Source organism: Epinephelus fuscoguttatus, linkage group LG5 (assembly GCF_011397635.1).
Source record: "Epinephelus fuscoguttatus linkage group LG5, E.fuscoguttatus.final_Chr_v1".
Classification (NCBI taxonomy): Eukaryota; Metazoa; Chordata; class Actinopteri; order Perciformes; family Serranidae; genus Epinephelus; species Epinephelus fuscoguttatus.
The window spans coordinates 10,053,234-10,064,018 of record NC_064756.1 but is presented as its reverse complement, the minus strand read 5'-3'; the positions used below and the strand labels follow the sequence as shown (position 1 = coordinate 10,064,018).

Sequence of the window (10,785 nt, the reverse complement as noted above, 5' to 3'; positions counted from 1 at the left end):
TTCAAAATAAAAGCAGACTGTATAAAAACAGTCCATAAAACAAATGCGTAGAATCTCTCACCTGTTTTGTCACAAAGAGCAGACATTATTGGTTAAAATGACCCAGATGGCACATTAAATACATGGTAGGTACATTGTTTTTTTCTTTCAAAGTGGGTTTTATTTTGAAATGTGTGAAGGGAAGTCTTTACATTTGGATCTCTTGACACCTCTCCTGTTTCTCCACCCTTTAAACACTTAAGCTCCACACACACAAACACACACCTTGTTATAAAAGTGCACAGGTGGGTCCGTCAGAGGAGACGTGGGTCCCTGGACAGAGGAGAAGTCTGGACCTAAATGGAGTCCACCCTCTCCAAAGGTCTGTTGTCTTTTTGATCATGATATGTTTATCCCTCTGCTGAGTTTTTCAAGTTTGATGAGTGTGAGCTTAATGATATTTTAGATATGGTCTCTTTATTTGACTCAACAGACAACAATATTTTCAGGAAGAAAGAAATAGATCCATTGATTTTCTGTTTTATAGAGGTGTTTCTATGACCAGTGTAGCCTGTTGACACAAAACAAAGACTTTGTCTTGTTTCCTTTTACTGTTGAGGGTGTGGCACCTTTCTGAAATGTTGTAAAAAGCAGTTTGTTGGTTTATGGCAAAGGGTACCAAAAGTAATCAACCTGCAGGCACAGTTTCACTGACTTAGCACAATGTTTGATTTTTTTCTCCTCTATATTTTAACCCAGCTGTCCATTTAAGGAAGTGGGACAATAAGGAAGTGAAGCAGGATAGTCAAAATAGGTTGCTACAGCAATTGATCCTCCATAATGTTTGTACATACTGTCAGCTCATCAGCTGATTGTTTTATGATTCTAAATAGAAATAAAAGAGAAATGAGAGTAACTGGTGTCTGTCTCTAATCCTGTCTTTCTGTAACTGTGTAGCTCCTGGTGGAGCGGGCACTGCAGGTGTCCAGCAGCCAGCGACCGTCCCTCCTGGTGGTTTGCAGCCTCTTACTGAGGTGGCAGAGCCTGCAGACCTGGGCAAGGTAGAGGGAACCAAGGGTCAACCCGGACAACCTTTAGGAGTAGGAGATGGACAGGTGAGCAAGAGAGGCATTTGGAAAGCACAGAACAATCATTTGAATATAAGGTGCATGTATGCATTATAATTTAATTCAGTAAAGACAGTGACTATGCACAGGCACGGTGATTACACAGCCTGGTCATAGAGACTGGCAGACCTGGCTCCTAGAGAGGACAGACTGTGTCAGCTTTGTCCTCAGAGACAGGTGGAGACAGAGCTACATCTCCTGCTACAGTATAGCATATATGAAGACATCAGAACAAAGTGCTTTACAAAAATTAAATGTAAACTCCCAGATTTTAATTCACTCTCTGACCAGACTAAAATGCAACATTTTCTTGGAGAAAACAGAGTCAGATGCAGCAAGATATGTCAGTGCACGTCACAGCGTAAGAGACAGCCAACACAACAACACAGATCACAGTCTGCCTTTTTTACTTACTCCTTCACTTAATGAGTTTATTTTTTCTTTAAATGTATGTCTATGATTTTGTAACTCACTGTCTTAAATTGTAATGATGCTTTGGCAACACTTTATGTCTCTTTTATTGATTATTTTTAAATTAAGAAAAATAATAAATAAAAAATGATACATATAAAATGCACCTACAGCTGCTAAATGTTTAATTGCATTGTTTGTCAGCTCTGTTTATGTGTTGTTATCCACTAGACTGAACTCTAAAGACTGCTAAGGGCACGGTGGATGATCTCTGCCTTCTCTTTTTGTCTGTCACCAGGAGCTGTACTCATTGGACAGCTCTCTGTCCTCCTCGGACAGCGAGGATGAGGGTCTCGGCAAAAAAGACAAAAAGAAGAAGAAGCAGCTGAAGAAGAAAAAGAAGAAGAAGGTGTGTGCCTCAAAAAGCTTATCTTCACCACTAACTAAGCTTTATTCACGATTAAATGCCTTTGCCATTCTTGGGTATTCTTTTGGAAACTGTTCGTAAAGTACCATTGGTAATAGTTGGACAGACTCTGTTGGGAATTGTTCATGTCCAATAAAACAAAATCATGTCACTACACAACAGCCAGTCGCTCCTGTGGCTTCTTGAGGGTGTTGCCTTGGCTGGAAGCTACACACGTGAGGCATAAAGAAGTGGGCTGTGCCTAACAACAGCCAGTCAAACAGGAGAGAACCAGGGTTGGAATTAATTTGTTCATGATGCAGATCAACTGTCACTTTTGCATTGGTTTGCTCACGGCATAGCTGGAATGGGTGTGTGTGTGTGTGTGTGTGTGTGTGTGTGTGTTCCTTTTTGGTGAAATGCTTGTGCAATTTCTTTTGTGTGTTGCTGAGTGCTTGAAGAGCCCCTCCCTTCTGCTGCCAGCTATGCCGCCTTCTCTCAGAGGCTGTGACAAAGCTGCGCTCCGGTGTGTTTGTAGTGACTCATTCATTTAGACTCTCATTTATCACTTTCACCAACAAAGAGAGGTATAAATAAACCTGTTCAGTGTGCACACAGAGTTGAGCAATAACTTCTCTGCTTCTTTCCTGACAGGATTCCAGTTCATCCTCATCATCATCTTCATCCTCCTCTTCCTCTTCTTCCTCCTCATCCTCCTCTTCTTCCTCCAGTAGCTCCTCAGAGAGTGACAGTGAGGTAAGTTGTGGTTTAGGTGCTGCAGTAAATATTGCTTACATGCAGCTGCTGTCTTGCTCTAACATGTCACACTGGTTGCTGTCATCAGAGCTCTGCTTGAGACTCGCTCATGACGAGGAAAATGTTTTGTTTGCATTGATTTGCAAGGTGCAAGGTGCTTGATGCACAGCTCCCAGTGTTCTTTTAGTAGAACATATTTCCTTTAGAGGTGTTAAAGAGACTGCAGAAGTGATGGTTAAACAGTGCATTTTTGTTTATGTAAATCCTTCCTGCAGCACTGCTAAATTAAGTCCTTGGCCATGAGCACAAACAATTTCACATCAGCTCACAGGGGATTGATAGTCTCTTCTAACTATGCCACTGCCTCAGGTGAGGATGTTGTCAAAGCTAACAATACAGTTTATCAAGAGGATGTTTGGGGTGGAATGGCTGTCAAACTGACTGTATTTAGAAATCTGAAAATCAGCGCATCAACACATCAAGCTTCCCCAGGCCTGATTTGTCAACAGTTTCAGCTTTTGAAATAACTCAAACCCAAGATTACCCAATGAGGTATTTTCCCTTTTTGTCTAGTTTAGTAATATTTTTCTTCAAGTGACTGCAAACACATGATGGTGTGATGTCTTGCTCAGGCCATCGTGTTCTAAGGGCGTGGGTGGAAGATCAGGAGACTCAGGAAAAGAAGTAGCCCAGCTCATGCAAGCTTTTGAAAAACAAGAGACAGAAACTGGATTAGCATTCACACTACTGGTCGGGCTGACCGGTTAAAAGCATCACGGAACCACAACCAGAGCAGCAGAGCAACAGAAAAGCAAGAGTACACAACAATGGAAAGCATTTCACCCTGGGCTGTGGGTGGAGGCTCTAATGTCCTGGATCTGATAGCAGGCGGTATCTGACAGGAGAGGAACACACCCATCAACAATGTGTGAAACACCTTCTGTATCTACTGCAACAAGTTGTGACAGTACAGACATATGTGAACTATGTATCTCTGCTGGAGATGGAAACATCCCAGGCATCACAGATGTGTGGGTGTGTGTGCAGGCTTACATGTATGCCAACTCAGCAGTAGTACTACGTTAATGCATCCAGTCTGTGTGTAATGATAGCCATAATATGTACAATCAGTGCATTTTATCATTCATGTGTTTGTTTTGGCTACATGTGTACAGTAGGTGTGGATGTTTCTTATCTATCTGTATTGACGGCAGAGAATTCTTAATATATAACTAGCAGGTGACACCCAACCCTGATTCTGGTGGCTTTATCTTTATAGATATATATTTGCAAGTGCAACACTCACCTTGCAGACAAGCCTCATACAGGAGCTCACATTCAGGAGAAGTTTTAAGAAATCTAAAAAACATCACAACAAAAGGCGATTTTGAAAAAAATCAAAATGCTCTTGCAGGATGACAAGAAGAAGAAGAAAAAGGAGAAGAAGAAGGACAAGGACAAGAAGAAAGAGTACATACATGACAGTGTTACCATACTTGGTGAGTGGGGCGCAGCATTTCTTATTTGCATTGTGAAACTGGTTATTGCTTTGAAATGGTTTTACATATCATGTCTCATGAGGGCAGTGCATTTAAGGCTCTGTGCATATTGTTCGCATGCACGCTTGTATTCCAAAAACGTGAAAACGCATTTCTAATGTTCTTTGCAATAAGTTCATTTGATCTTGTCTGCTACTATTTTACCTTAAATATTATTTTCTTACCTCTCCATAGATTACTCTGATATTATATTTTTTGACGCAAATGTGTGTCTGTTGTTTGTGATACATTTGTTCTTCACAAAGTGATACAGAAGCTTATTCTATACTGTAGCTTTGACAGTGTAGAGGTTAAGTTTCTTGAGCATGCAGGTAGATGATGTCTTGCTTCGGGGTGCCTTCACTAGAATTGAGTTCAAACTTCCAGCTTGTTCAGAGCGTCCAGTCATAGCGCTGTCCCCCAAGCCACCCTGGGACATATTTTGGTCATAATGGAATAACAGTTTTAGTTCACAGTGACACAATAGAGATTAAGACACCAGTTTGGTTATCATTCAGACTTTGACACGCACATTCTGATAGTTATTAACGCCCGTATGGTCAGTTCCTGTTTTTGCAAATAATGTTGGCAGAATGACATCGGAGCACATTCACAACTGTGCAATTGTCTTAAATTCCCTTTTTACTCTGCAGCAGTGATGATATGTGATCTGCATCAACTATTTGATTACAGAAATGTCACACGACTGTTTTTTAGTTTTCAAACATTAAAGACATGCTTTACATTTTGATGTCTTTAATGTGTTCAGGTCACGATGGTGAGATGGAACTGCAGCCAGACGAAGGTCTGAAGATGAGCATGGTGAGGGAGGAATCAAACAAGCTTTCATTTTAAAACATGGTGTTTGCTGTTAAACATGCCATTACAGAATGTCTGTCCTTTTTTTGCTTCAGGAATACGACTCATCAGATGAGGAGAATGACAAGAAGAAAGATAAAAAGAAGAAGAAGAAGAAGGACAAGAAGAAGAAGAAAAAGAAGAAGAAGGTAGCCTATGTGTGAATTTCCAATATTCAAGTAATGAAAACAATGAAACATTAGTAGGTGAATTATGCCTTTAACCTTTATGTTACTGAATATCTATGGTACTTCCTCTGTTCCAGGATTCATCCTCTTCCTCATCTGACAGTTCATCCTCTGACAGTGAGGATGAAAAAAAGAAGAAGAAGAAGAAAAAGAAGAAGAAGAAGAAGGTATGATTCATTTGATACTAAACTGTTGCAATATTGGGAATATACTGTGTGTTAACTGTCTGTTTGACCTCTTTGTAAATCAAATGATCAAAACGTATGTGCTAATTGTTTTGCTCTTCTTTTGAAGGACTCCAGCTCCTCTTCCTCAGACAGCTCTTCATCATCTTCCTCGGACAGTGACAGTGATGATGACAAGAAGAAGAAGAAAAAGAAAAAGGACAAGAAGAAGAAGAAGAAGAAGGACAAGAAAAAGGTAAAACGACACGGACGTTTTTTGTCATTTGTTGAAAAGAGCCTCTTGTGTCATCGCATTTAAAGTGCCGCCATTATTTACTGTGTAAATTAAGTACAGTGATACATTTATAATTTATCACGCAATCGCGTGTGTTTTCTTGACAGTGACAAAATTGTGCAATACATGACTCATGTTGCTGAATAAATAACAATGTTTCACACATTGCATGAATGGCAAACTGATTATCTATAGAGATTAAAATGTGTTTTTTGTTCTATTTGCACAGGATTCCAGCTCTTCATCTTCATCTTCATCCTCATCTTCATCCTCTGACAGTGATAAAGACAAGAAGAAAAAGAAGAAGAAGGACAAGAAAAAGAAGAAGAAGAAGGATAAGAAAAAGGTCAGAGGCAAAGCTGCTCATCACTGTATTTCATTCATTGTAGAAATGTCACATTTTCCACGTTTTGTTTTCCGCATACAGGAGGTTTAGCTTTTCTTACATTATGCATAGAGTACGAACAGTATCTCCACTTTCTAATGCAAAACTGTAGAGCAGTGTGTGCTCACTTTGTAATAAAGATTCCCCAACAGTGCACACACCTTCTGAAGAAATGAGCAGTAGCGTCTGTACCTGTCAGGGCCTGTAAGGGAATGGTATGAGAAGATGCATAGCAGTTACTAACCACAGTGCCTCAACACCTCACCTCATGTTGTATTCCACTGCAGAGACAATGAGTGGATTTGTGGATCTGTTTATGATCTGTGAACCAGTGTATGCTACTGTACACATTTATGCATCTACAGAACAGTGTGTAGATTTGTTGGGGAAACACAAGGTGCAGTACAGACAGCAAGTATCACTGTGTTTGTGCTTTTCCACAGGATGAAGAGCAGAGTGAATCCTGCAGTGCTGAGGCTCTTTCAGCAGCTGGTGAGTGTTTCCACTTTTTAGTGACTGAAGAAAACAGAAAAACTAATAGAAATCCCAATGGTCATTGCAACCAAACCTGTTCACAAGATTGATGTAGTGTTGCTGAACTCTTCTACAGATGGTGAGACTGCAGGACCGTGTGCAGATGGAGATAAAAAGACAGATGCAGCTGCTGACAAGGTGAAACACTCACACATACTGTGTACATGCCACACATACTATATGCACAAATGCACCGCAAATCATCGCTTTCTTTTGTCATGACAGGTCAAGAAAGAGCTGAAAGCAACAGAAGAAGACAAAGTGTCCTCTTCATTGGCAGGTACGTGTGTGTGCTGCTCAGGCTCTTAAACAAGTCAAGCATCGGTTGGAGGCTTGGAGAAAGTGTTTGGTTGTAATGATGCTTCCTGTCCAGCAGGGGGAGCAAAGGCATTCCCTGATGGTATGGAGGAAGGCCACTTGAGTGATGATGAGGGAGAAGGAGAGGAGGAGAAGGATAAGAAGAAGAAGAAGAAGTTGAAGAAGAAGAAGAAGAAGAAGAAGGTGATTCTGCAATGTGAAAAATGCGTTCATATATGCCGATTTTTCTGTTTTTTATTTTAATTTAATTGAACAGATACAGGAGTGTTTCTGCGTGCAGACTGGGTGAACTGAAAACTTCAAATTGTCCATAAGTGTGAAAACGAGTGTGTTCTTCTGATGCAATTATAATGTTTGTTTTAATATTTGCATATGATTTGATCCACAGGACTCCTCCAGCTCCTCCTCTTCTTCATCTGATAGCTCCTCCTCAGACAGCGAAGATGATGATAAGAAAAAGAAGAAGAAGAAAAAGAAGAAGAAGAAGAAGAAGAAGAAGGTGAAGTAGAACAAGGACACGATTTGTGTCTACAACACTTATGTGTTCCGTATCTGTGCTGTTTAATGTTATTAAATCATCCTTACCTTTCTGTGCGTCTTTACAGGATTCCAGCTCTTCCTCCTCCTCGTCTTCATCTTCTGATAGTGAAGATGATAAGAAGAAGAAGAAGAAGAAAAAGAAGAAGAAGAAGAAGGATGAGGTTCATGTCCACAACACTTCTTTATATCACATTTTTTGTACTTGTGCTGGCTGTTTTTATATCATCCTCGCCTTTCTCCTTGTCTTTACAGGATTCCAGCTCTTCATCCTCTTCTTCATCATCTGATAGTGATGATGACAAGAAGAAGAAAAAGAAGAAAAAGAAGAAGACAAAGAAGAAGAAGGATAAGGTTTGTGTCTGCAACACTTCTGCAAATTACATTTTTTTACACTTGTGCTGGTTGTTATTATATCACCCTCGCATTTCTCTGTCTCTTTACAGGATTCCAGCTCTTCATCCTCTTCTTCATCGTCTGATAGTGATGATGACAAGAAGAAGAAGAAGAAGAAGAAAAAGAAAGATAAGAAGAAGAAAAAGAAGAAGGATAAGGTTCATGCCTACAACACTTCTGTATATTACATTTTTTGCACTTGTGCTGGTTGTTATCATCCTAACCTTTCTCTGTCTTGACAGGATTCAAGCTCTTCCTCTTCTTCTTCATCATCTGATAGTGAAGAGGATAAGAAGAAGAAAAAGAAAAAGAAGAAGAAGAAGAAGGTAAAGCATGTGCATATTCTTAAAATGTTTTCATGTTCGTTGTTCTTGGTTATTAACAGATTAATGTCACACTCCTGATGCTCATGAACAGTCTCATGAATGGTATTAAAGATGCGTTTCTGTGACTGATATCTTTTTCTAGAAGGACAGCTCTTCTGATGATAGCTCTTCTTCCTCCTCCTCATCCTCCTCTTCTTCTGATAGTGATGATGACAAGGTGAGATGACACACATACACACAGTGAATTATTCATCTGTTCCAGAGTTTACAGAGTTAAAAGAGATAAACAGCAGCACAATTATTCATGAGGACGTGTCTTTCTTTTCTACTGTAGAAGAAGAAGAAAAAGAAAGATAAGAAAAAGAAGAAGAAGAAGGATAAGAAGAAGAAGGTGAGAGCATGTCATCCTTTGTTTTGCATTCCAGGTTTTTGGTTGATTACATGATGGCAACTCTTTATATGTGACATTTCCTGAAGAAAAACAAAACACACTATTGATGATCTTTGGTCAGGGGGAGAAAGAGTAACCACATCAGCGTGCATGCGGTGGTGTTATGATGTCATGACCCAATACTTTCTGCTTGTTCAAACTCACAACAGACAGAAACGTCACCACAGTATCATTACCACCCTACGTATGAAATGTCATGTGTGTTATCATTTCTTTTTCTGTCCAGGATTCTTCTTCTGACTCCTCCAGCGATTCTTCTAGTGATGATGATAAGAAGAAAAAGAAGAAGAAAAAGGATAAAAAGAAGAAGAAAAAGAAAGACAGGAAGAAGGTAAAGCGATGTGATTGTGTTGTGTTGGTCAGCGCAGCCTCCTGCTTGATATATTTGTATATTAAGATGGGAAATGAAATAAAATAAAAATAAATAACACAATAACCTATTTACATCCATCCAGGACTCAGATTCTTCTAGCAGTGATGACGACAAGAAGAAAAAGAAGAAGGACAAGAAGAAGAAAAAGAAGAAGGACAAAAAGAAGGTAATGTAGCGTGTAATAAACACATTTCAGCTCATTTAGCTGTTTTATAAAAGATAAATAGAGTGTTCAATGCTTTTTTATTTGAGCAGGACTCAAGCTCCAGTTCATCAAGTTCATCTGGTAGCTGCAGTGGCAGCGACAAGGAAAATAAAAAGGACAAGGACGAGAAGAAGAAAAAGGTAAAGTATTCACGGGTTAGAAATATCATCAGATTTTGTCTAATGTGCAGATGAAATGATTTTTTTCCCTGCTTGGCCTTCAGAGTTCGGGCTCAGATGGAAGTGACACTGACAAGAAGAAAAAGATTGTAAGTTTGCTTTTATTATGAACCATGAAAAAAATATTATGGCTGATTGCGAGCTGTAAGTCAGCTGGTTTTTCCTTCAGCTATTAAAACTGTCACCATAATCTTTCCTCATATTCTATTCACCATTTGTACGTTTTGCCTGATTTTCCATTTACATTACCCTTTATAATGTGGTGCTGGTTTCATTCCAGGATACCCTTGATGCTGAGCAAAGCACCAAGCCAAAAAGAGAAGTTTCAGGCTCAGGTGGCGGCACCCTATCAGCTCCCAGTGGCAGCAGCTTTAAGCAAAGTGGTCCTACTGCCGGTCCTACTGCCGGTCCTACTGTCGGTCCTACTGTCGGTCCTACTGCCGGTCCTACTGTCATCTCCTACGTATCACTCCCGTCCAAGCCGACAGTGAGTACGGATCCTCTGAATCCTTCAGCTTTCTCCAAGCCTTCTGTCTCCAGCACTTCACTGAGCATGGGAGACAGGGTCACCATCCGCAGACCTCCCAGCCCCATGGAGTCTCTGATGGGGAGCCCAAGGAGGTATGGAGACTCAGGGGCCCGTACCACTAGCCACCTGAGTGCTAGTGACCTACTGAAAGGCCCCAAGCCTTACCAATGATGAGATGTCACAGACCAAACTAGATGTTACGTTTTGTTTTTTTTTAAATGCGTGACTTACATGACACTGGTCAGTGTTGAATGGGATGATGAGGTGTTGGTTCACAATCATAGAGAATAATTCAGAATCCTTGTTTTGCAGAATAAAACAATATGATTTTATTTGTGTGTTTTGTGTCTACTTCTTATGCTGCCTTCAGGTGCTCCTACATCTCACGTTCTTTGGGTACAAGAATTAACATAAAGGTCATGTTAGCTGTTTGTTGCTTTGGATGCAGACATATTGGGCTGGGGCATGTAAATGAAAAGGGAAATGAGAACCAAGCCTCTAACAGATGTTACACTAAAAGATTACAGTCTGCAAAGGACAAGGTAAATAGTTATACCAGGGAAATACGAACTGGAAACACTGTACTTCAGTGTAAATGGGGCGAACAAGGTTTATTTGACAGCCTGCACACTTTAATAAGGGCTCTTCTCACACATTTTCAATACTTTGAGTCATTAGCGGTGTACTATCACTTTAAAGTAACACCCACCAGTAATGGCATGACATACAAGCTGTCCTAGGTTCTGTAACATTGGTTTTCATTGTTAGATATCATAACCAGTGGTGGAAAGTATGAGTAAATTTACTGAAGTACTGCACTTGTTGAATAT

The 10,785-nt window shown here is 40.1% G+C and overlaps 1 protein-coding gene across 8 annotated transcripts; it reads left to right on the top strand.

Annotated features, from left to right (window-relative positions):
• The first annotated feature begins 203 nt into the window (after positions 1 to 203).
• Positions 204 to 10,287, top strand: LOC125889222 (cylicin-2-like). Of its 8 annotated transcripts, none has more exons than XM_049577021.1 (26): positions 204 to 361; positions 937 to 1,094; positions 1,816 to 1,926; positions 2,578 to 2,679; positions 4,094 to 4,178; positions 4,987 to 5,039; positions 5,132 to 5,224; positions 5,341 to 5,430; positions 5,558 to 5,671; positions 6,027 to 6,068; positions 6,551 to 6,599; positions 6,718 to 6,779; positions 6,867 to 6,921; positions 7,015 to 7,142; positions 7,348 to 7,458; positions 7,565 to 7,660; positions 7,752 to 7,850; positions 7,943 to 8,050; positions 8,135 to 8,218; positions 8,361 to 8,435; positions 8,553 to 8,609; positions 8,896 to 9,000; positions 9,125 to 9,208; positions 9,298 to 9,387; positions 9,471 to 9,515; positions 9,707 to 10,287. In XM_049577021.1, exons 1-26 carry the CDS (start codon positions 340 to 342, stop codon positions 10,124 to 10,126), a joined length of 2,538 nt encoding a protein of 845 aa, XP_049432978.1. In that variant the 5' UTR covers positions 204 to 339; the 3' UTR covers positions 10,127 to 10,287. The 8 variants fall into 8 exon arrangements, with proteins under 8 accessions (XP_049432978.1, XP_049432977.1, XP_049432975.1 ...); XM_049577020.1 differs by having other exon boundaries at positions 5,558 to 5,683; positions 5,952 to 6,068; positions 7,018 to 7,139; XM_049577018.1 differs by having other exon boundaries at positions 5,558 to 5,683; positions 5,952 to 6,068; positions 7,018 to 7,142.
• The last annotated feature ends 498 nt before the right edge of the window (positions 10,288 to 10,785 follow it).

What these genes read in the sequence shown, in the direction of transcription:
- LOC125889222 (XM_049577017.1), top strand. Translation starts at nt 340, where the DNA reads ATGGAGTCCACCCTCTCCAAAG. An exon ending in CAGATGCAGCTGCTGACAAG is followed by an intron (nt 6,780 to 6,866) that starts GTGAAACACTCA and finishes TTGTCATGACAG; the next exon opens with GTCAAGAAAGAGCTGAAAGC. An exon ending in AGGACGAGAAGAAGAAAAAG is followed by an intron (nt 9,388 to 9,470) that starts GTAAAGTATTCA and finishes CTTGGCCTTCAG; the next exon opens with AGTTCGGGCTCAGATGGAAG.